A 26,080-nucleotide genomic window follows, 5' to 3' on the forward strand; every position below is an offset into this window, starting at 1 on the left:
CAGTCTTCAAGCCCTTCATGTTTATTATTGAAAATTTTTCCAACTCCAAGAGGTGGTGCCACTGGCTCCCATTCACATCTGCAGACCACTAAGGGTTCGATAGAGCTGGAATCAACAAAAGGGAAAAACAAAATCGTGACAGTAGCCCGAGCCTTCCTTCACAAGCTAATAGCAGAAATCTTAAAAAAAATCAATACAGGACAGTTGAAGCTGTACGACAGGCATTCACTTCTGACTAGGCATACTCGGTTCAGGAATCACCGCATGCCCTGATTTGTCCTCTATTCACATTTTCCACTGTGATTTCCTCTTGATGATGGTTTACTTATGGCCAAGTTATTTATGTACTTAAACTTATTGGAAAACTATTGACACTTCTTATTGACAATGCAAAATTTTTAACCCCTATGAACTTGTAAGCTTACAAAGTATCATGCTCCAAAAGGTTAAAGGGAGGTAAAACATGTTTGTTGCCTTACTACGGTGCCAGCCGCGAAAAAAAAAGCATGGCACCAACTCTCGGAAGCAACAATCGCATCAGCAGTCATCCCTGACGCATCACCTAAACGGCAAGTCGCCAGTGAGGCACACTGAACGAATGATTTTCCACGAACGTAACTCCAAGCACGCATGTGACAGTGCCTGAATGACTTTATCGTGGGCACTGGTGCTAACTGCTTGCTCCTTCCAATACTCCTGCGTGGTGCGTGAGCAGCCCCATCAAAAGCACGTGAAAAAAAAATTTTTGGTAATCGTCATCACCACCAGCTCAACTGTGTCCACTGCAAGACAAAGACCTCTAGACTCCAAATTATCCTGTCCAACGCCACCTGCAGACTTTTTTCTGCAAACGTCCTTACCCGACTCTCAGCCTCTCCCCTGCTGCTACATTTTTCTCCACCCTGCTCCCCAAGGGTCAATTCGTTACATTCCCTTCGCATTACATGCCATGCCCAGTGCACATTTCTTCTCGATTTCGACTAGGATATTGTGTTTGTTCCTGTAGTCGGAAAGCAGGGAGTGGTAGATGAAATGAGATAATCCCTTTCCTCTATGGTCGGGGATAGACCCCTGTGGCGCCGCTCCCTGCATTGTCACACTAGCAGGGCCATGAGAATCGGGCGTCGCCACTGGCTGGAAGGGGGTCCTTTGACAGGGAAAAGCCGATGTGTTCTTGAGTTGTATATTACTATAGTAGGATTAAAAAGTAAAGCAGGAAAAATCTATGCTGCTCTCACAACAAACCTCTCCGCACAGGTACCACTTATCTGACCACTTGCAAGGCAGACTTAAAAAAGGTATTCACAGTCCATTGGAGAACTGTAATGTCTTGAATGTGAGGTAAGCAGCTTAAGGTCAGTCAGTCGAGTGTTTTTTTTTTGCACAGCCATAAAAGCAGGCTGCAGTGCTGCAAACATGTGCAATAGGCTTCACCACTACATATGTAATGGTGGCAAGCATACCACTTTCTCTTGAAAAAAAAAAAGGGGGGGGGGGGGGGGAGAGAGAGAAAGAAGACGGTTCCTACACCAAGTGGCTTGCACTAGGCTCTTAAACAAGATGGTGAACCAGCTCGGAGTCTTGAACTGAACTTGCCCGGCTTACCTCCTCAAACTTGTGGTACTGGCGGATGTAGAAGTCACCATAGCGCCTAGCCACCTTGGTGTCTGCTATATGAATCATGTCCTGCATTTGGAGGACAGAGCCAACAGAAGTGTGTGAACCACAACTCCTTGATAAAGGAAGAAAACAAAAAACTACCGGTCTCTCATGCACGCAAGGGGATGAAAGAGGGGTTGCTTCATTACGTCGCCAGTGATGGACAAAACGTGGTGCCAATTCCTTGAAGCAACCTCTGCATCGACAGTCCTCACTGCTGCATCGCCAAAACGACGAGTCGCTGATGTGCGACGTAGTGAATGCATATATTTTCCATGAGTGTAACTCCAAGTGGGCATGTTGCAACACCTGGATGACTTACGTAATCATGGCCAACTCTGCCGCATGTACAAATTGCATAAAAAGTGCATGGAGCACGGAATGTGCGATCTAAAAACAAGGGAGCCAAGTTACGGGAATGTCATCATTGCAGTCGACTCGTGCACAAGTATGGCTATGGCCCCTAGTTCCTGCAATTCCGCAAAAAATCGCGAATATAAGTATATATTGCGCGGAATTTTATGTTAGTGGCCTTATTCTTTCGTAATGCTATTGTTACAGACATCAGTAGGAATGAGTACAATGGAAAAATGACTAGTTTGAGATGCAGACAATCACAAAATAAACATTATTACGATAACAATGTGATCTCGAACTCTTCAGGCCAACCACAGCCGGGGGGCCAAAACACCTCTCGGACGGCACACGTAGCCGGGAGGTGAGATCCCGAAGACATGCCGCGGGTCCAGCATACGTAGCATGCGCTTCAGACGCTGGCCACAAACGTGCCCGATAACATCCGCAGAACTGTGCCCACATATCCGATAGCCAGAATGGGACAGCGCTTACGCCAGCCAGCATACTGTGGGGCTGTAATATGAGTACTGCCTGTCTGAAGTTTGCTACTGCCAAATGCTAATGTTCAAAAAAAAAAAAAATTACTGTCAGTGAAAGACAAACAAGCTGTAGTTCTTTATTTTCGTTTCAAGAAATCACCATTACTTTTGTTCCATTTTGTTTAATTATAAGTTTTTTTTTTTTTTCCCCCCCTGCATAAGGGCTCCACAAACACTTTGCTGTAACAAGGCCCAAGATATGTTCACTTACTGGAGACATTTTGAGGTCTTTAAGTAAGTCGATAATAAATATTATAGCTGCGACGTTTTCCTCAATCATCACACAGCGTGCGCAAACAAAAACTTCAAAGGGCACATTTTGAAGCGAAATATTTGTAAAGACGAGTTTCATGAGAAAACATTAAGGACAACTCCACTCAATAATTGCTGTAAAATGATACTCTGCCACTTTCTGGGTAATAAAATTGAATAACAAAATTTTCCTGACATTTAGTTCCAACTTGTGATGTCGGCACCAAAAACAACGGGTTCCCAGGGCTTTGAAATGATTGGCGGTATAGCCTCTAGGATTCGTGCGAAAAATCGATGTCTGTGCAGAGTTTAATCGCAAACATATATATATATATATATTACTTCTCACATTACCTATCACTATCTTTTGCGCAAGTGTCTTTCTTTAAAAATATGTTCTTCCAGAATATGGCAACTTAGGTGTTGACACACCAAAAAAGTGCCAATATATATAGCGGGAAAAAAAAAAAAAAGCTTTAATATTAAAGCGCTCTCTTGCACTCACTCACCCTGTCAATGAAAAAGTCCACGTCTGAGCCGGACTGGAATTCGCCATCCAGGCTGCTGGAACCCTTGGTCCAGACGACATTCTTCATCTTGTGCTGTGTGCGATGATCGAGACCATGGAGCAACAAACACGAGATCGTAGCAGTGACCGGGAAGCGGAAACATGGGTGCAGAAAATGGACCGTGTCATTAGCACAGGCCTCACAACAAGACGACAATTGCTCTACTCTGCCAGGCGCGAATAGGACTGCTCATAACTGATCCACCTGCTACTTCCCCTAGTTCAAACTGTCCAGCGAGTAGCGCTGAAAATTAATAGTCGAATTACTGACCGTATTTTTTCCAGCATATAAAAAAACCAATGGGCTTGGTAAAACGACAGAAAAAGAGAAGCAACTGATTTTATGACAGTCTACTGTCCGACAAAATGATAGACTTGGAGCAACTGATCGATGTTTCCTCAGTCAACTTACTCAAGGTATGCAAAGGACAGGCTGCATGTAATTTAACACACCAGCAATCCCTTATCCCAGATGAAACTGTGAGACAACAGCAAAAGGAGGCCCTGTTCTGGCCTCACTTGCCATCATTACCCTCTCCATCAAAAAAGGTGACATGGCGATGCTGCCTCTTGTGCGTGCATTATACTGGGTTGGCCACATGTGCAGGCCACCCAGGCGCAGAGGCATGTAGTTCGAATTATGAATGGCAGAACCAATTCTCATTTGAATTAGACTAACGGGTTGTGTTTCACATAGACTCCAATAAAGTATGGATGGACCAAGTCACACAGTGTGTGAATTATCCATAAATAAGAATGAATGAAGCTTGAATTAATGAGCTTTCACTGTACGTCATCCTGCCAGACATCGCCTTAGGACCCATGTAAAAGGTTCAATGGACTGCTGTCCCACTCTACATGGTAGTCACAGCAACATCTGCTCTTGAAAGTCCCCCAACCAGGCATGACCGAATTCACACTACTTCAAAACATGTGGCTGCTTTGAGCCCTGATGCTCAAACAACAAAAGCAAGGGGCTCTGTTAGAAAGCAAAAAGCCCCATAAGGGACCCTAAGAATGCCCTCAGGGACTGCAAGCTGCCAGTAGGCCCATAACCGAGAGCCACCCCCTTGCACAGCTCAAGGGGCCCGTCACAGAGTAAACGAGGGCCACAGGCAATTTTTGAGCAGTACTACTTCTTGGATGCTGTCACTCACCTTGAAGCTTAGGAGGTGGCAGTGGAAGTTCCTCGTCTTCACCTGGGCACACACACAATGAATGAGACGGGGTGAACTTGTGGTGGTAAGATGTGACCAAACAAGAACAGACAGGCAGCATAATGGTGTTAAAAAAACTCTGCCAACAAAGATTGAAATGAAAAATCCTACAACGATGCAGCCATAAAGATCAAAACTCAGAAGAATTGTGACGGCTAAGTAGTACCAGAGCTCAAATCTGAAGACCCGTCAGCTTGCACTAATTTTGTGTCACAGGAGATACCGTATTTACTCGAATGTAACAGGACTGCGAATGTAACGTGAGGCTTAGGGACGCAAAACAAAATATGTTTAATAGACATTGTGGCGAACATGTTTACTCATCTTCCTCGCTTTCGAAGGCCGAGCTCTCGGAAACGGAGTCCTCCTTTTCGCTATCGAAGACTCCCGGTAACATCTGCCGCATCAATGTTGTTCGCTGCAGAGGGAATTCGTTCCTCTTCACGAACATTTGGGACCACCCACGAGACGCTCTGAACTTCCCATCTCCCGAGTAACGTCTCTAACTTTCCAACAGATTAGCTCGACACTGAACCCCACGAGACGGTTGCGCTGCTTGATAACAAAGTCCGCCACTTTTTTCTCCAGCTGGACGTGATGTCCGTGGCGAGGCTCACGAAATCCTTTGCAGTCGAGCTAACATTTAAAAAGCCCCTCCCGCTGCAGCCGCCATCCGCGGATGGTTGACTCGTTGAGGTCAAGTCTTCAGGCTGCCACAGAATTCTCGACCTCTTCAGCAAACAGGATCGCTTTTCTCTTAAAACGAGCATCGCACTGAGCACGACGCGCGCCACAAGAACACAATGCGACGATGCGTTGGGCACGAGGTCTCAACACAAAAAAAATTAGAGAGAACAATGCTTTGACTTTAGATGGATGAGGATTTGGCTTCCGTGGCACCCATGTTGCCAGCATAAGATTGCAAAACTGCAGAAACCGAAACCAAGCTGATTGCTTTGAAATGGCTGCACCGCAACACTGCTTTAGGCCAATCGCAAGTGCGGTATTCGATTATAACGTGAGGGAAGACTTTAAGGGGAAAAAATCCGGGAAAAAACTCGCGTTACATTAGAGTAAATACGGTAACATGCACTTCCTTATCAACTCATCACACTTTGTTTCAATGAGCTAGCTCTCTTTAACACGCGCACACTACATCACACGCACTGCTCTGTGTCCAACCACAACTGTTGGATGGATTTATTTCAATGATTTCCAAATATCATTCATTCTTTTCTAGGAGCAAAATGTGAGTGCCACCACCGAGCAGCCAGTCAGCAGCGAAACTGATGCCGTTATTTCATGTCCCTTCCATGCTGAGGAAGCTGGCACATGAAATGTAAACGTGCTGGCTCTGGCGACCTTGACAGCTGCTCTGGAATTGGCGCCTTCACAGTACAATGCATTTACCAATGCCAAATCAACAGGGGAAGAACGAAATGAAGAGACTCCACCAACAGCTGTGTGGAGCGCACTAAGTCAGCTCCTCGTTGCCAGTGACATCACCGTCATGCAACCACGAGATGATCACAAGATGTGTTACACTAATGATGGCATTCACACTACAAGGAAGCCACTAACAGCTTCGTAGTAAAAAAGAAAAAAAAAAGCCTGAGGGAGAGAGAGGCCCAGTTCCACTCACATCGCTATCCTCGAGGAAGCTTGCCAACTTGGAGACAGGCATGGTGGTGTAGAGCTTCAGGAAGCTGAGAGAAACGAAGAAAAGGTGGTTGTTGAACAATGATTCCGGATGACGAAGGACTTGAAAACTGAGCAAGACCAGGCACCGGTGCAGGCGTGAACTGCCGTAACATTATTCACAGCACGTCTGTCCCTGCGCACACTTCTAAATAACCACAGAAGGCTTGCCTCAATTTGCGACAAATAACACTTTTGGGCACTGCACCTCTTCACACATTGACGCAAAGCTTTGAAATGTTTGTTTCCTTATGCTCAAAGCCACCAGCACACGGCTTGGTCACTTTGTGTGACGCACGATGAGACCAGATTTATCTGGAATGATCACTACCACGCATGTGCAGCAACTAGTTCTACGTTGTATGAGATTATGATTCATAGATATTACTCGTGCCTTGTCTCAAAAGTTCTTTGCCAGCTTTAAACTGAGCAGGGTCAAGAACAGCAGTGACTGTGTTATTTGACAACCGCTGAGAAAGTTTGTTGCTATCACTGCCATCGAGCTGATTATGTCTTGGCGGACACAAATCAGCCAATAAAGAGTTCGTTTCAGTGCCATGTTAGTCTTCTCGTGTGTTGTTTATAACGTTGACAACACAACATGAAAATATTCTAGAAATTAACAAGGCGACTGCTCAAGGAAAGTAATCCTTTTCTTACTTTTATAGATGGTTAGTTGGTGCCCTTTTTAGTTATCCTTGTACACATAACCAGCATAACTGAGACATAACACATGGCACGTAGCTACCAGTGCCTACACTACACCCAACTAACTATAGGCCTCGCAGTTTTCAGCAACATCAGAAAGAGGCAGTGCAGATCCCTGGGCAGCCAAATGCGTTCTGTCACTTTGCTTGAAGGAACAGAAAAGAGTGCCTGAGTGCAGGGACCAGAATGCAAAGCAAAGGCATAAAAGCCCCCAGAGCTTCATCTTGTTCAACGAAGAAGGCCACTGGCTCACCTCCTGATGGTCGGTATCATAAGCTGCCCCTCAACTTCACTTAGAAAGACGTTGAGCTGCTGCTGAAGCGGCTCCTGAAATGAAACCGTAGGAATGGGAATCAGTACCTGTGTTGGTGCCAGGTGATGTGCTAATGCAAGCTAGATGTTTTACAGCTTTCAAAATCACAGATCAGGGTGCCGATCACTCCAGCCAAAGCTGTGCTTCCCACTGACTACATGACCAAGCACGGCACGTCAGCATCACCTTTGCCGTTTTGGTCACCAGCAATGGTTGAAGTTCAAAGTAATGAACACAGGCACTACATCTGATTGACCATATTGACCTCTTCCTGTTATCTTTAACAAACACATGCGATTTCTAATCTATATATCAAATGTGGCTGGTCATGAAAAATTTGAAAATGAAAATTGGTTTTTGGGGAAAGGAAATGGTGCAGTGTCTCACATCACAGTAGACACCTGAAGCCCACCCTAAGGGAAGGGATAAAGGAGGAACTGAGAGAAGAAAGGAAGAAAGAGGTGCTGTAGTGGAGGGCTCCGGAATAATTTCCACCACCTGGGGATCTCACAAGCACTGACATCTCGCAGTACACTGACACCTTTGCCGCAGCAGTCGGGTTGGAACCCTTCAAACCCGGGTACTCCAGATCACTAGCCGAGCACCCTGACCACTGAGCCACCGTGGTGCGTTGGGTCATGAAACAGACATATCGAACTCTGCAGCGCCAGGCGCTGCCCACTCGTATGTCAGGAGGCAGGCTTCACTGCGCTACACAAGGTTGGTGTGGCACGTGTCGGCGTTATCTCGCACTCTCAAACAGTGCCACAAAAGATACAGCAGCGTCGAGAGTTGGTACCTTGAGGCCAGCATGCGTTCATCCCTCTCACACCCGTCGACAGTGCCCCGAAAGCATCAACTTGGACTGTCATAACTTTGTAACTTTCGCTCTGACGTACCATTTTCCAAGTGACATGCCTGTGAAGTGGGGCAGCCACCTTAGCTGGCGATTGGCTTGCCACCGTTGCGCGCTGGCGACAAGCCTAATGTGCTTGGTTTTCTGCAGCCTCACGAATCGCAACAAGCGCCTTCGAAATGGTGCTCAAAATTCAGAAGAGATCTCCCCATTTCTCTAGTAAGCATCGCCTGAATTTCCGTCCCTTCACCGAGTAAACTGCACTGCTCTTGTGTGCGTTTTGGCGAAATTTTATATTATGAATTTCGTCTACCCTGTTCACTATAATGAGGTTCGACTGTACCACTTAGAGTACAGGCACAACTAAAAAGCATACACTGCTACCTTCGCTCAAGGCTTCATTTCAGAGCAGAGTACTTTCGTAGTAGTGCCAATGAGATAAAGGCAGAGGTGTAGCACCAAGTTGCACTGGTCCAACACCCGTCCTACTAGGCATACCACATGATACCACATTAACTTGCTTAACTGTCTATGCTCGGTGAGCAGTTAGGCAATATAAAAAGGCTACACTGCAACATTGATGCATGAAGCTTGATTTCCATGCCAGTGGTCTGTGCAGAGCTGATGGAAGGAATTAATGTGCCACAAAATGTCGCCACACTGGCACACCCCCACACACCTTAGAATGTTGGCATGCACACCCACTCGCTCACTCAAAACATCTTTATTATCTCCCCCAATGCACGTACGCACGCAGCTCACCTTGGCAAAGTTCCTCGTCTCTTTCACCTTCTCATCAAGCGTGGTGGGATCAAGAGGCGGTGGCACTGGGTTCAAGAACTTGGGGCACGCCAAGCTGAAGATCTCCGCAAAGACGCTCTTGTCCCTGCATTAGAGTTATGGACAGAGCCAATGGTAAGCCACATCCCAAAGCACAGCACAGGTGCCAGGGCTTGCATAAATGAAGTGCCACGACTGATCCCGAGTAAGCGGGGGTTATTGTGTCACCAGTTCCAGACAATGATGACAAGCTGCTTTTGCAATGAGTGCAGCCTCCTTAAGGTGGGGAGCCTGGTCTTGAAAACAAAATTTTATTAATGTCGTCATAGTTATGAAATCTTCAGGAAACATGTATTTTTGCACGCTGGTTCTAAATATGTCATTTAATTTCATGTAAAACAATTCCTTGAGCACGTATGTAAATTTTGTGCATGTATCTTGTGAAGAGCTTTGAAAAACATTTGCTGCTGGAAGCTTGCTGATATGTATGCCATTGGGTTCTCTTGATACCAAGGAATGCAATAAGGGTAAAATTGTCTTCCTGCCTATCATAGAACTTAAGTTATAGTGTTTTGAAGTTGTCGCTCCAGAAATGCGAAGAAAAGTGTGTATTTCCGCTTCTGATGTGGCAGCTTCAATACTGTATAACTCAAGTTCTATGATAGCCAGGATGATAATTTTACCCTTATTGCATTTCTGGGTATCAAGAGAACCCAATGGCATACATTTCAGCGAGTTTCCCACAGCAAATTATCTTCAAAGCTCTTCGTAAAATACTTGCATAAAAATTACGCAAGTGCCCAAGAAATTGTTTTACGCGAAATTAAATGACATATTTAGGATCAGCATGCAAAAATACATGTTTCCTGAAGATTTCATAATTATGACTACATAATAAATTTTTGTTTTCATGACCAGGCTCCCCCCTTAATCGTCTGAGGATTAAGTGTTCTACTGATCTGCATAAAGAGCCTTGAAGGAACCCCAAACTTTCTTCAGTCAAAGCTGCCATTTCTTCCTCAAGGATTCCCTAATCTCAGCATTGCCAGCAAAGGTAGGGGAGCCTTGGGCACGGTCCAGTATATGCTTGACACTTTCGATGCTGTGCCAACCATATGCTTCCATGCTGTCTCTTAATTCCTATTTTTTGGCGAGGAAAGAGAAAGAAATGATTTTAAAAGCTTATGAAATCCTGAAACGCAATATGGTGCCTCTTCTCGACTGCTGTAACAAGAACTGGGAGAAACAGGACTAGACTAGAAGGGGGTTTCAGGGCCCCTTTTCAGGATGCAAGCATGACTCTGCATTACAGCTATCAGCCACAGTCGGCAAACGATGCCCTGCTGTTGTTTCAACACTTTATCCCCTGAAGTGCCAAGTAATTTTCCAACCCGTGCTCATGCCATGCCATATTTTTTATGCCCATGTTTAGTGAGCATTTTACGCTGTGCAACAGATTCGCAACTCTCACTCACATTGGTCAGAATCTGGCAGAGGTCCCTCAACTTTAATGTCTCTGATAAAAGGTTCCTCAACTTCTATGTCTCTGAAAAAAATGCGCTAACCAACTGCACTGACTTGCTGCAGTGGCACCAACGAATCAAAGTGACGAAATGCATGGCATTCACCCGCTGTGCTGTCATGGCTACTTGGCTGTGTGTCTGTGACAAAGTACGTACCATATTTGCTAAACGTAATTTGCACACTTTTTTTCTCCAAATTAAGGCTTTAAAAAAGGGGTGTGCAGTGCACATTACACTAGTAAATATGCTATGTGTGTTCCATTTCCGCCAATAAACAGTTGTAGGTGGCATTTGTGTTTGTTGTCGGTACTGTGTGTTGTCTTCGTTGCACCATGTTTTAACCCAGAAAGCTGAAAGTGGATACATATGCTCCAGCTGTAGACATAATCACAACGAACCAGAGAGCTATGAGTGCTAGAATCAACCTCTCTGTAGAGATGGCGCGATATTTTCTAAACACAAGTTAACACAAGACTGGCAGGGGCGAGCTTTAAGTGCACAGTGAGGCGGATATGTTCCTCACCCGCGCTGCATCTTGTTCATCTGGTCGCCGTGCTTGTCCTTGAGGTGAGAGAGGATGCTCTCGTCAATGCGTTGCGGGTGCAGTGTCAGGCAGATGGCCAGCAGGGCATACATCTTGTCTGTCTGCCTGTTGATCTGCACCGAGGAGGCACAGTTAATTAAGGTGCAGAAAACCACTTCCCCAACTGCCGAATGCTACACACTGTGGTTTGCAGTGACCTTGAGAGAAGCTTTGCATTTTACCAGCGCATACTATACTGTCTATGCTACCATACAAAGGAACCAAAGCGGTGTAACGATATTGGCCTAACAGCAACCAGTCCGTTCAGCTACCCTGCTGAATGCCACCATTTATTTAGCTGGCTGCCATCGTAACACTAACTACGCCACCCATTTTGCTAGCCTGGGGGCCCTTAAAACTCGGTTCCACGGAACCTTTGGGGTGCTTTTCTGCTTCTCCAAGTGCCTGAATCCATGCAGGCCACAACTCACGCCTTGCATTTACCCAGTTCTTAGAACGGATCTCAGTGCAATTCCTCATTGCAGGCTGTTTCACCCTGCAGCCAGTACGGTCATTTTTAACTGAATTTGGGAATTTTTTGAGGGTCTGCGCATTGCATACTCCTTTCTGCCTCCATGTCGGGCAGGAAGACACAAAAGTCGTGACATGCACGGTTCCTCAGCACATTTTGAAAGCCGCTGGCGTTCCCTGAGGATAACAAAATTGAGAACACCTAAGCTAATCAAATCACTTGACACTGGAACTTTGCATCAGTTTCCATTCGACGCCAACTGACTAGTACAATCACTGGTATGTCCTCTATAACCTTCGGTGTGATTTTAAACCCTTGGTGAAATAAGCCTCTCCCCAGTCCATCAAGAACGAGCCTGTTGTGAAAGGTTTCCAGTAGCATATCCCGTGAGTCGGAGCCAATGGGATTCTGCAATGCCAGCTCAGACCAGCCACACTGAAAGAATTGAGATAAAAAACCGACCTGGTCGACCTGGTAGGTGCGTTGCTGGAAGAGGTGCTTGGTGCGCTGGATGTAGACCAGGATATTGGAGAAGGTGCGGATGGCATCTGCGTAGCGCCGCATCATCAGGTACGCAAAGCCCACATAGTAGTAGGTCGTGATCTGGCACGCCGGCACCCGCGAGTACAGGCTCTGCGACAGAGGTGGCAAACACGCAGTCGCTACTGTATATTCTGAGCTTGCTCCAAAGTCCACACGGGACACTGGGGCTATATGCACCATGAAACACGCGATGCAGCGTGCGCAACTCTCGCTCGCCATTTCAATGACAGCAGGAAATTCAGTAACTTGAGGGCTTCAGTGCTGCGAACGTGAAGCCATTTAATACTAAATTCCTGCAAAAATAACGACCGAGCCGATGTAATGTCCATTCCGCGTGATTTTCTAAACTCCTCCTTGGGCTGATCTCACAATGGCATTCTATACATGGGCCAGGTTACCAATCAGACTGCTATCATCAGGCCACAGAAAGATGGCTCGGAAGATGAGAATTCTAAACCGATCTTTCAAGCAGCTACAATTCTCTGTTTGCAGGATTACGATTCAACTAACACGAAAACCACCATATGGTCATTTTGTCTGTGCCCACCGTTAAGTGACCAAAGGGTTTCTCTCTGGTGTGAGTACAAACTCCATCGCTGTTGCCAACAGCTCTGTCGTAACTCAGTGCCGCTGCTTGCTCTGTTGACACGACCAACAGTAGAGGTGTAGTTCACGTTTCTGAAGGCGAACACAAGAAACAACAATTCTGGCCTAGGATGCCCAGTGACAAGGGCCTCAGCGTACCTTCTTGTTGAGTTCCAAGTTCTCAAGGACCTTGACGGCCTGGTAGTAGTCACCGAGCAGCGAGTGCAGGCGCAGGAGCTCCACCAGGCTGAAGTAGCCCAGCATCTTGTACAGAGGGTGCTGGCCAAACTCACCAGCCACGCTGTCCGGGTCACCTGCACACAGTGTGCCAGGAGTTGCAGTGCCAGTCCCCGTTTACACTGCATCACCGGGAGGACAGTTGTTGATGCCACCTCTCTATATGTCAATCTTGGCAACTGTGATCTGTTCACAGCGGTGATCCAGCAACAGAGAGGCTGTGTTGCCTTTCCACAACAGCGCTCCACTGGCACGTAATGATTTCCATAGGGAGAAAATAAAAAAAAATTTAAAGAAAGGACGTAGCTAAGCCTAACCGTATCCACAGACTGTTCTGCAATCAAACTTGCGCCGTAGAACGCTTCTCTCAGCTAAACTCAAACTCAAAATTTCTAACAGAAATTGTATTTGGTCGGCAGAATTGTTTTATGCTACATTCGTTTCGGGTGTGTGCCTGAATCGATAAAAAAGTTGGCTATTTGCATGTCTGCAGCGACGATGAAACAAAACAAGCCATTCTTTCAGCGACTGCCCCGGCGGCGCCATCTTGTTTGTCGGCCAGGGAGCTTTGGCAAAGGAGGGAGGGTGGGGGGTGTTTCGTGGAAGGTTTGAAGCGTTTTCGTCCACTTTATCAATGATCACAAAAAACTTAGTTTGGCCAAAACTCCACTAAACTGCAAGTCTTTCATGAAGAAGCATCTTCAAACCTCGTGGAAAACACCCCGTCCTTTGCAGACTCTCCACAGCTGACAAACGAGATGGCGCCACCGGTGCAATCGCTGAGATAACTGCTTGCTTTTTTTCGTCATCGCCGCTGCCGGTGCGAATATCCTACTTTTTTTTCCTGATCGATTCAGGCAAGTATCCCAAACAAATGTAGCATAAAACAATTCTGCCGACCAAATCCCACTTCTGTGTAAAATCTGAGCTGGAACAACTCGCCAGTTTAGCTAAAAGACGCATTCTACAGCGCGCATTTAAGTGTGGAACAGTCAATAGACTTGCCAGTGAACCTGCTCACCTCCCTGGGTGTACACTTCGAGTTGGAGGTTGATGTTCGACTTGTCGACAAGCGAGTGCAGCACGTTGAGGACACTGTGGACGTTCCAGATCTGCGGTAAATAAAACGATGGGGGGAAAAAAATGAGGATATGAAGAGCTTTTTAAGTGCACTTTGTATAGACCACTCCTCATGGATTAGAAAGCAGCAGGCACCTCTAGCGAGCCGCCGCGGTGGCTGAGTGGTTATGGCGCTCGGCTGCCGGCCCGAAACACGCGGGTTCGATCCCGGCCGCGGCGGTCAAATTTCGATGGAGGCGAAATTCTAGAGGCCCGTGTGCTGTGCGATGTCAGTGCACGTAAAAGAACCCCAGGTAGTCGAAATTTCCGGAGCCCTTCACAATCCGCCTTTTTCATTTTCCTGTGCTGCCACCTCGCGTACAACGATCGAAGCTCACTGGTAGGGTACTGCGCGCCCAGCCCGGCCGGACTGAGTGCCGCTCCGGAGCACGTTGTGTTGGAATCTCTCGACGATGGCGTGTCCTGGGCAGCACCTGGTACCTGGAGGACTTCTAGGATTGACTGATGGCTGGGTGCGAAGTCCGAGGCAGGCTGCAGTGCCCACTGAAGAGCAAATTCTTCAGTATCTCCGATCATCCGGCATGCGATGCGAACACCAGCTGAGCAAGGGCCGCCGCTTCAGAGATGAAGGCAACATTCGGAACATAATGTTCAATGCAATATCCCCGATCAGTAAGGTTGGCGTTTTCCGCTGTATATGCCTGCCATTCATGAAAGGTGGATACTACATTGTGCGCGCCGTAGTACAGAAAACGACTGGGGACAACAGTTTTCACAAGCAATCGTTGTGTTGAAGCGCTGCAGAATAGATACACGAGCTATAAAAGCACAAGCGTACTGGCAACAAAGCAGCTCTGCTAGCATTTCACTGTATTTTCCCAGAGCACACCGCTGCATAGGTTAAACAAGCATGCGCGTCCATAAAGACGAGCGCGAGAGGCGCACATTGATCCATTCCGGAGATGCCACGCAGATGTCTTCATCATGGATATGATTCGAACATACGCATAACGCACGTTCTTCTTCTTCTGCCTCTTAATACATGGCACATACTCACACGGGGGGATTGGCCAGGGTGTAGTGGCATAAACAAGGAAATTTCCGTAGGAGATAATGACAAAATTTTAGCACCATGCGTGAATGCTCTCGTAGCTACTTTTTCGTTGCCCGCTCCATCGCGCGTTGAAAGCGGCTCACAGCACTTGCCTATTCGGCCTTCTTGCTTGAGAAAGCAAAAAGCGTCGGAACGAAGTCTAAATGCCGCGGTGACATTCGAGGCCTTCCTGGCCATGAATAAAACCTTTTGTGATAGACTGCACACGCATTTAACCGCAGTGCCTCGTCCGTACCTGTCACAAAGTGATTCCCGCACACTCTTGACGTGCTTGACGGTGCTCAAGGGCGGCCACGATCGTCGAGCCGGCGAACTGCTTTTATCCACGCTTTGCGTCGAAGGCTGTCCCGGGAAGCGCTCGGAAAGCGGAAAAATCCGAGTTTGTTTCCCTTTACATATTGGGCATTGCAGCCGTATGCAACACATTTCGTAGGTATCGCGAAATGCGTCGCGCTGAACGCCCGACGGCTGCAGCGACGCACCCTGCGTAGGAAGCCGGTGTGTTTACACTTCCACGGCCGGTCTCGAGGAGAGCGCGCGACCCTTCCAATATGTTTCGCGACACCGCCGCCAGGGGATGGGCGCATGCGCAGTCGCGTCGTGAAAAAGGCGGATTGCCTCCCTCATAGCCTGAGTCGCTTTGGAACGTTAAAACCCCCATAAAACTAAAGGCACCTCTAATGAAGGCATGCATTAAACTTTTTTTTTCACGCACAAATAATAAAAATTACTGGCAACAAATACAGCCCAACAATGAAGAATCAGAACCCCATTCATGTATGAGAAAATCCTCCTAAAAGGAACATTTTCAGCAGCTTTGATCTATCTTCTATGTTTTTCCTGTTTTTTTTTTTTTGCGAAAAGTATTTGCCAATTAAAGGTGTCGACTGTGTCACTCTCAAACAGATAAAAGTTCTGCCAGGCAAAACCTCACCTTGGGGTTTGAGTTGAGAAGTGTGATCTCCTCCGGTGTCTTCTTGCTCAGGTTGCTGCGGTATTGGCTGAAGGACTGGAACTGTGTATGCAAAGATGCCAGACGTTAAAACCCATCAGAGCTGGAACCCACCCGAGTGTCTCGTTAAATGTGCCGCCTCACCTGGTAAATGAACTCGTCAATCAGTTCCCACAGCCACTGGTTTGGGAGGACCAATGCAACGGGTCCGTCAGTGCCTGTAAAACGCAACAGAAGCACAAGGTGTCAAGGCTAGCGAGTGGTCCTGGATACAGAAATGACAAGATAACGCTTAGGCCGGGGGTCCTCAAACTAGATACCTTGGAACCCTTGAGTTCATTGGAGTGCCCTTAGGGTTCCCCAAGCACTTAAGCTTCACCTTTCCTTTTATCCCACTTATGTTTGGAGACTGCACGGCAAAGTGTTTCACTACACAGCTGGTCATTATTTATTGACTCCGGACGTCCAATTTTTGGAGAAGCCACATATATGAGCTTCCTATTTTGAGTGCACATTACACAGGAAGAAATGGAAGCTAAGGCAAACAGGATTCTTTCAGCAACACTTGAAAGCTGCTGTATTCCCTGATGATAAAAGGACTGAGAACGGTTTGACTACAAGGCAGCATTTCTTCAGCGTAGTGTGAGCGCCCCGGCTACTCACGTTGCCGGAGGTGACATTCCAGTGCTTAGAGCGAGGCGACGTAAGGAGACGCAGATATCTGGTGAGGCCAGATATCAGTGTCGGCGGCGGCAATACTTCGAAGGTAAGGATTGCTGGGGTCCAATGATTAGCCACGCATTGGCCGCGACTTCTGGATTAATCCACGCCACTGCTGTACCCGCCATAGGCATGGCCCATTTCTGCAAAAGCAGCAGCGCCCCTTCTGCTCCTGTGCTATTGTCGCCATCGCACCCTCAGTAGGTTCTCATTGCCGCTCAATACGATAATTAGCTATGGACAGAGGATAATTTGGGGAGCTTTATCCACAATCTCTCCACAGCCTCGTCTAGAGACAGCAGTTTACATGCAAATCATGTGTTTGGCAGCCCTTTCCTGCGGGCACCGAGCGGCAACGGCAGTAGACAAGACGCTGACACGATGCCAAAGAAACGCTGCCTTGTGTCTGGGCCTTTAAGAACACACACAAAAAAAAGCATCCTCAATGTCGGCCACCGGGCTCGGGCAGTGGACAGTGGAACTGCCGGGCAGTGGAACTGCCAACTCGCAGCAGTGATCAGCGAGGCAGTGCGCACCACAGGTTTCTTTCCCACAAGCAGAACACCAGGCACCTACTGCAACGAGATGCCTAGAGGACTTGAATTGTGGGGTTCACTCTCCTCCAGTCTACAAGTGCAGTGTCTCACTCAAGATGGTCGCTCTCTTCCCTTGGTTTCAGCGTTCCCCTTGTCATCCTATGACTCCACAACCTAGTGATGATGATAGCTAGCACATAGGGTGCCATCTCTATGAGCAGCTCAATACACTCATGAAGTGGTGCTTTAGCACTAAAAATTCCCAGCCAACCTTGAGGCCTGACACACTGCCCCTATCACACAAGCTTTCATGGATAAACAATGTGAATGGGAAGTTTTTGGTCACAGCATAGGATATGAGTGCGGATTCTTTTAAACGGACACAGAGGAGAAATTTAGGTGTCGACAGACCATTGTGTTCGAACCACACATGCTACTTTCACTGAAAAACAGCTTTTATATGCCAGAAAAGGCCCAATAAAAGGAAACACAGGTGTTACAGCCACCGGCCCGATTTTGCAAACCAAGTTCAGTGCACAGGCGCAGCCTTGTGGGTGTGGATCTGAAAGGCTAGGCTACAGCACGAATTGATTCGAAACAGTGATCCCGAGGTCCTTTTCGGTGTAGGCGCCACAAATTTAGATCGAGCGGTGAGAAAAATTTGGAATGCAATTATTTCAGCAGTAAATTTGTATTTTTCAGCTGGATAAAGGTCAACAATAACCAGAAAGAACCACAGAATTGATTTTTGCCGAGAACAAAAATCGAACGAGTCTTCCTCGCATCATCTTCAACCCTAGAGACCCAAAGATATCTATAGCTATGCAGATTACTTACATCGGAAAGGCCAGATTAGCCTGCAAGGGGAAAAAAAACAAGAAATAAAGACAGAGACTGAAACCACTCACTCAAGATGTAGTTGAACAGGGCACAGTAGTTGTAGTACGACTCGAACCTCTCGTCAATCTTGGGAGATCCCTGCGGGCGGTGATCAGAACGGGGGGGGTCACAATACATGCCAAGCTGTTTTCAAGGTCTCAGAAGGATCACTGCTCTCGTACAACGCTGGTCAGTAAATGACACCACAGATTATAAATTAAGGGTAAAACATGCAGCAGCAGCAAAGCCCGCTGAGCAATACTTTGTCGAAGTAAGCGATTCGATAAACCAAGATGCCATGAGGGGTGTATGGCAATCTGCGAGAGATCACTGTTAAGGGGGGAAGCTGGTCTTAGAAAAAAAAATTTTATTAATGAAGCCACAATTATGAAATCTTCATGGAACATGCATTTTTGCATGCTGATTCAAAATCTGGAATTCAATTTAATGTACAACAAGTCCTCGTGCACTTATTGTAATATGTTATGTAACTTTTTGTGGAGAGCTTTAACGAAATTCTGCTGCAGGGAACTTGCTAGAACGTATGCCATCCGCTTGTCTTGACAACAAGCTATGCAATAAGGGTAAAATTATTTTCCTGCCTATCATAGAAGTTGAGTTACAGGGTTTTGAACCTGGTGCTTCACAAACGGGAATAAAAATTTGTATTCCTGTTTCTGAAGTGACAAATTCAAAATCCTGTAACTCGACTTCTATGATAGGCACGATGATAATTTTACCATTATTGCATAGCTTAATGTCAAGAGAACCCAATGGCATGCACTCTAGCATGCTCCCTGCAGCAGAATTTCTTGAAAGCTCTCCACAATAAGTTACATAACATATTGCATAAGTGCTCAAGGAATTGTTGCACATGAAATTAACTGACATATTTTGAATCAGCATGCAAAAATAAATGTTCCCTGAAGATTTCATAACTGTGACTTCATTAACAAATATTTTTTTCTAAGACCCTCTTCCCCCCTTAAAATACTATAAAAAAAACCTGATAAATTTTGTTAAAACACTGCTTTTTTTTTTTTTACTGTAAATAATGCAGTCAGCTGCATGGTTACCGCACTCATGTGTGCATTAATTTGACCACCTGTCAATCCTTTTCTTCTCCACCATATTATCCATAACCAAGCGTGTCAACCTATTATATACTGACAACTAACAAACAAGACTTCAATGAGTCATGATGAGAAGAATGTCTACCACCGGCCATTGCCTAACGCAGACTGGCTGCGCCCCACTAAACCAAATTCTGATAGTGGCCCTGATCAGGCCAGTACAGAGGCGATGAGAGGACATCCGCCCTAAATATTTCCCTTGTGCAAGTAGAAACCAAACGTCTGTCACCTTGACTAGGGGCACACTCCAATTTTATTTCTGCTTTACGATCAGATATGCTAACAAGTGAGAGGTTGAGCAATATTCTAGGCTGGCCAAAGTAAAAAAAGATACAATGATAAGGTTTTCGTGCCTTCCTGCAGAAGATAGTGTGCACACAAGCAGAAGACGACACAGAAGTGGCAAAAATTTTTGTCACATTGGAGAAAAAGCTGTCGCACTCAAATGTGGCACCCATCCAGTGAGCTTCACTATATTGCGTTTCACACATCAAGTGCAATGCCATCAATGCTCTTGTTTACGCTCCCTCCATCCACGATCAAAAAATAGTGCATTCGTTGTTGTGAGCGAAAACTAGTAAATGCTTTGCCAGCAGGCTTATTACATAATGCAGGCGGACTATACTTCTGTACCTTTCACAACATTGAACATGATGTATGCAACGGGCGTACAGACATGGCTAATTTCATTTCTTGTGTGTCAAATGCACAGCCCACGGGGTTTACACATTCCATTTTAGATTTTATTTTTTTAAAAATGCATTTTATTCCTAAGATTTTATGCTAGGAACTCATCTTCCTGAAATAATTTTAAGCCCAGTGTTCAACCCTAGATCCAGACTTTTAACGGTCTGTAATTTTTTGCGACTAGTTCTGCGGTAGAGTGGAGTTTGAAGAAAGGCATGCGCCACTCAGATTTACTATGATGATCTATGATGATTCCACACTTAAAGCGTAAAATTATGCGACTACTTTGCCACGCCCACTCAGAGCTGTGCTTCCAAAGCCCGGCTCAGGCCATGCCTTCAGACTCACCCGAGCATAGATCTGGCGGTAGTAGAGTTCCTTGTACAGAATCATGAAGATGTGATCTGCCCATTGCAAGGTGAAAAGAAAAGAAGAATTATTCAGTTTTGGTGTTGCACATGCGCGCTCTGTAGCTCAAATGCACCCGGTCTGTTATATATTTTGTGTTTCAATCAAAGTAGCTGAATATTAGTCAAAGGAACAAGAAAAAAAAAAAACAGTTCAACAGAAGATGGCTGTACACTAAACAAATGGTGAATTCCAATCACAGGCCCGGAGCGGTCTGCACGTTCTGTGACAGAGCGCATGAATCCGGCGCAGAGCGCGCGGCCTGAAATTGCGATTGGAGTACACTTGCTCTGGCCAGAGCATGCAGGCCAGAGCATGCAGGCCAGAGCATGTAGAGCGCCGCTAGCGCCGCTGAATTAGAAAGTCACGCAAACTTCCGATCGGATCCGCCGATTTCGGCGGAGCAGTCCCGACTGCTCCACGGAGCAATCTCGGCTCGGCAACCGCTCCCTATCTACGAATGGAAGACGTGATCCGTGCCTCAGATCTGCGTTTGGAATACAGTTGCTCTGAAAAGAGCAGGAAATGTTGCTCCAGAAGTGCTCCAACTCTGCGATTGGAAGTCACCAGAAGGCCACAAAGATAACTCATATGCTAGTCACTAACAAAGGTGCTGATTACAGCAGTGCATAACACAACAGGAGCGTCAGAAACAGTCAACTAAGTGCACAAGTACGAAGGGCAACACTAGGACGAAAAAAATTACCTTTTAAACGGAAAAAGACAGAGCACCGAATGAAAGCAAAGTTCTGGAACTTTGCTCAACTTGTACAATAAACAGGTATAACAAGCATATTTTTGCAAAAGTACTTCAGTAGCCTCCGACAAAGCATTATTTCTCAGGCGACTACATATCAGGGTGGTTTTCCCCAAGAGGTATGAATGGGATCAACTAGACACGTACTGGAATCACAGCTAACATTTTGCTGACATAACGGGCACACAATGTTTCACTTGCTCCAAAAAAGCTCCTTGAGACTCCCAGCAGGCAGCGTAATGTAAACTGTGCACATCCTACAGTCTGTCTCAGATGGCGAGGCCTCACAGAGTGCTGGAAATGCTCACTATGTTAACGTGCATAAAGAATACAGGAGCGAAGGAGGGGTGGAGGGAAGAGCGATATCCTCACCATCCAGGATGTGGGCCATCTCTTTGGAGTTTGGCGGTGGCATCACCTTGCTATGCTGCTCCATCAGCTTGGCAAGGCTGCAATGCGACATTTTCATCAGTCAAGAGACTGTGACACTGACCTTGGCCTCTAAGCAACGACCACCAAGCACATCTGCTACATGCAGAAAGCCCATGATGTCCAAATTAAAAAAAAAAAAAAAATCTCCAGCCTGATATCATCACTTTTAACACGTTCACTGCATCATGGGTCACCGGCAGGTTACGTCATGTATTCCTGTTGTGTGGCATGAGTACTCAATGGCGCTATGAAGCCGGGGGACAGCTCAGGTTTTTCAAACATCTGGCCAGAAACACACTTTCTAGGTTGCTACTGCCATTTGTTGTCGGCGGTTTTAAGTCGGCCTTGCCGGAGGTTCACTGCAAGGTGCGCCGCACCAAAGAAAATCAAAGGGTAGCCCACTGCTGGCCCATGATGCGAAGGGTTAGGGCGCCAAAAATCGCTGCCACAGCGAACGTGCTAATACAAGCTGAATGATTCTGAGGAAAAAACATCAGACGACTAGGCGAACATATTGCTTGCACTCTTATGCTGCTCCCGAAGAAAAAAAAAAACAGAAGGGTGCAGACTAGCAGAACCTGGCTTCACGATGAAGAACTAACATCAGTCACATCTTGCATGTCTTTTCCATTACCTTCATGAGTGAGAATGTTGGAGACAACTTGCATAAAGCTCTCCTCTTGTATGACCTTCACTTATTGCACCTTTTTAAAAGGAATGAATTAACTACTGACTGACTACTAAGCTGCAGCTACCAGTGTGCGATGCCGGCAACAAAGTTTAGGTGGACAACTCGAGCAAACCAGTTGGCAACAAGGCGGGTAAGTGAGAGAACAGTGTACCTGGAACATCGGGGCAAGTGAAATAGGAATGCAGTGACATGAAAAGAAGAGAAATCCCCCCTCAGCTGGATACTTACTTGTTCTCATAGATGCTCTGAATCTCGTACAGGTTACCCTCCTGAATTGCCTTCTTGAGGAACACGAGCGTGCTTTGCATCGCTTCTGTGAGCTTGTAGCCCGTGTTGTAACCTGTAGCACGCACATGTGGCAAGACAACAGTGAAAAAGACACAATTCAAGGGAGCGAGTGCAGCCGCAGTGTAAAGCCCGTTTCACATGCAAGCGAAAATGCCAGCGAATCCTGTCGCAGCGACGGAAAAACCTGTTTCGACCCGTCGCGGCGGCTCGACGGGGTTCCAACAAGTTGGAAATTTTCGCAGCGACAGAGCGATAGCTCCGCCCTCTGACCAATGACTGCATGGCGGAAAAGCCACGTGACAAGAAGAGGATCCGTGCGGGAAAGACGACAATGTTTGTTTGCTACACGTGCTTCCAACACCATGACAACATGTCGCGTGGACTGTTCAATGAGGTGCTGATCATCCAAGTATCCAAGCGCCCACTTCTATGGGATGTTAAAGATAACTTCTGCAATAAGTCGACCAAGGAGTCCCTTTGGGAAGAAGTGAGGGACGCAATTCGAGCAATTGACGACACCGGTAAGTGAAAGCACGCTTTGTGGCGAGCTCGAAGATTATCAGCCATATTTTTTCATTGTGCAGCCAACAAATTTTCCTCGTCACACTGGCAGGATTCTGCAGCGTGTCAAAAACTGTCTTATGTCCCCGCGCATTCCTGCGTACTGCTCGGTGTTTTTTTTTTTCGGTGCGCCGGCTATTGTGCGTAGATGAGCTGTATGAAAATTGTCGGAATCACGCAGCCGTGAGCAAATGTTTTTGGATCTTAAGACACGCTAGCTGCATCATTTTGTACCCTTCACTTCAATCGTGAAATGCACGACGTGCACGTTTTCATGTTCTCAGCTACGTTTGTAAATGCGTGAGGCGATGTTTCTCAGGCGTGAAGTTAATCCGGGCGCTGAGAGCCTAGTAAAATCGTCTCTTGCGTGTATGTAGAGAGAGCGCTCCGTCCCGCGGCACTGCCCGCTCATCATAGTCTTGTACGTAGCATTAATCTGCGGCTTCTGAACCGCACAAAATCAACTCGTGCGTGTCCGCAAAATAAATCATTCATCATGTGTGTGCCTCAGTTCAGTCATGCATGCATGCATAATCAGTAAAACTGCCTTTTAGAAGAAAAAAAAACTCGTGCTTGCGTACTGAATCGTGTGTTGTAAACATTTTCTGCAATATTCTTGTGTGCTAACAGATGAGAATTTGTACATGTTCATGCTAAACTTTGGGCCACATGTCTGCCATTCTTTCCTAATTTGCTTGTTTAACATTATGCTCTATACTGCTCCATATTTCAGTAACAGTTGAAGAGAATTGCTCGGTGGAAAAATCTAAAAGATACGTACAGGCGAAAAATTAAAGACGAAAAAGATGGGAAGAAGAGTGGGTCAGGAGCCACTGCAAAGACGGCCTGGCCACATTTAAAGCAGATGGAGTTCCTGATGGACTCCATGGAAACGAGACGGTAAGCAATGACTGATACTAATGATGAATTGAATGTGTAAGTGACAGCAATTAACAGCCTGTACATTCTACTCAGGAGCTTCTGCAACCTCGACGCAGTGAGCCACGTGCAGGTGGCCAGCGCAGCCGCCGAGACGAGCCATGCCAGCTGCAGCCCAGCATCGCCAGGCTCGAAAGAAGTAGAAGCAACGCCAAATGAATTTGAATGCATGTATAGTGTCCCAGGCCTTCCTGATGAACCAGGACCATCCTGTATGGCAGCAACTTCACCAGAGGTTCTCCCACATAGGGGAAACAAGCGACAGAAGAAAAGGCGGCAGGAAGTGGAGGCTGCTGACAGGGACATTCAGGCCGTGCGAAGTGCAATTGCAGCGCACAGGCCAATGGTTACACCGCACGTACGGACTTAAAAAATGATGTTATTACCATCAAGATAAGAAGTAGCTGATATTTAAAAAAGAAGAGTTCTTTATTTCTTAAAAAAATTTGAGTAATCGTGGCAAAATAATGCATAAACATTGTCCATGTTGATGTTTGCAAACCACCGAAACCAACTGCGAGCTCGTATTCTTTGCCAGCAACACTGAGATTCGCAGCGGCAGTAAACGCTGTGGAGCGACGCATGTGAAACGGAACCCTGCGAAAAGCATCGCTGCGCCGTGCCGCTGAGTTCGCTCAATCGCTTGCATGTGAACCGCCCTTAAGGATGAGCAGACATTCAGAAATGACAGCTGCTGAGCCATCAAAGACGGTAAAAAGGGTTGACCAAAACTGCGTACTTCACATATCAAGTTGTGGCATCACTGAGAGAGTAAAATGCCTACCATATGAAAAGAACTAGAAGGAATTTCATCTTCAAAACTGACAATAATGCTCTGCTTGTAAAACAGCCACTTTTGAACTGGCTTAACACCAGACATATTGTTTCACTCACTTCAAGAGAAACAGATGAATAGCATAACTGAGGCATTACGGACACCATCACAGAACTGGTAAAACTGGATAACTGTGTTTAAACTTTCTGCTCATGCAAGTTCTACGGAGTGTCAACTGGACTGTTGTTAAGAGAACTATGTGTGCTATGTCAGAACTTCCACTGATCTGGTGTGAGAGCGTTATTACTAAGCAGCAACAAAGATTCACGCTCTGCCACTGCTGCAGATATGCACGCAAAGTTCAGTCAATTTAGAGTGGATCTTACCAACCTCTCGCTGCAATAACACAAAAAGTATGACACATTAGCAAGGAATCACAGAGACGCAAATATGCAAGACGCCAGGCATGCTTCATGAAGAACCTCCCGCTAGTGACACGCAATTAAGTCGATACAGCAACGACAGTAGGCAGCTTACCGTGAAGATCGGCTTCATGGATCGGGTAGCCGTAGCTGTCGACGTACTGCGTCCATGAGTGAGTATGGGAAACGAAAGCCAATATTTTAGACAAAACGTCAAAAATCTCAGCCCGGTACATTCACAATGACTAGCTCATCAAACGGTATCCATGCCTCAACACGTCAAGCAGTGAATTCTAACACACGAAACATTTCTAACTTCTCGACAGCTTAGCCGGTTTGATTAATACACATCTCAGACAGCCCGAGTTTAACGAACATGTGTCCGGCTCACGAGTTGACGTGCATATACATATCTTGGACGGGAGCACGGCATATTGCTGTTTGGATGGAGTACTCATTGAGCTTACCTCGACGTCATATTCCTCTTGGTCACCCATCATTTTGAACGCGTTTGTGTGAAATCTAAATGGATGATTATGGGCTCAATTGGAAGCGAAGAAGATCACGTTCCCGAAGCTAATTGCATGAGGCGGACAAGCAACACACGACCACAGGCCTTGCGGCAAAACGCCGGAGAGGGCCGATTGAGCAGTGTTTCGTACCGAGCTCCTGAACAGGGCCAAGTGTCGGCTTAGTTCTTATTTCATAGTGCATATAAAACAATTAAATTTTATATAAATAAAAATTTTTCTAGCAATTGTTAATTTTTTATTTATGTCTGGTAGGAATTTTGCGACAATTGCCTACTACTTTAAC

At 46.3% G+C, this 26,080-nt stretch overlaps 1 protein-coding gene across 1 annotated transcript; it reads right to left on the reverse strand.

Moving 5' to 3' along the window:
• eIF3l (eukaryotic translation initiation factor 3 subunit l) lies at positions 1–25,919 on the reverse strand. Its single transcript, XM_077635036.1, has 19 exons — positions 25,732–25,919; positions 25,380–25,425; positions 22,508–22,619; positions 21,529–21,605; positions 20,340–20,395; positions 18,201–18,270; positions 16,181–16,254; positions 16,019–16,099; positions 13,912–14,002; positions 12,813–12,967; positions 11,988–12,158; positions 10,994–11,127; positions 8,930–9,053; positions 7,252–7,325; positions 6,235–6,298; positions 4,533–4,574; positions 3,317–3,409; positions 1,606–1,686; positions 1–105 (listed from the first exon to the last, which is right to left on the reverse strand). The coding sequence occupies exons 1-19, from the start codon at positions 25,762–25,764 to the stop codon at positions 73–75; spliced, it is 1,611 nt and encodes a 536-aa protein (XP_077491162.1). The 5' UTR covers positions 25,765–25,919; the 3' UTR covers positions 1–72.
• Between the last annotated feature and the right edge of the window lie 161 nt (positions 25,920–26,080).

This window comes from Amblyomma americanum, chromosome 8 (assembly GCF_052857255.1).
Source record: "Amblyomma americanum isolate KBUSLIRL-KWMA chromosome 8, ASM5285725v1, whole genome shotgun sequence".
Lineage (NCBI taxonomy): Eukaryota > Metazoa > Arthropoda > Arachnida > Ixodida > Ixodidae > Amblyomma > Amblyomma americanum.

Coding starts and splice junctions, on each gene's coding strand:
- eIF3l (XM_077635036.1), bottom strand. CDS start 25,764: ATGATGGGTGACCAAGAGGAATATGACGTCGAG. Junction 16,255..18,200: donor CCTGTTCAACTACATCTTGA/GTGAGTGGTTTC, acceptor TGCGTTTTACAG/GCACTGACGGACCCGTTGCA. Junction 9,054..10,993: donor ATGAACAAGATGCAGCGCGG/GTGAGGAACATA, acceptor ACTCTAATGCAG/GGACAAGAGCGTCTTTGCGG.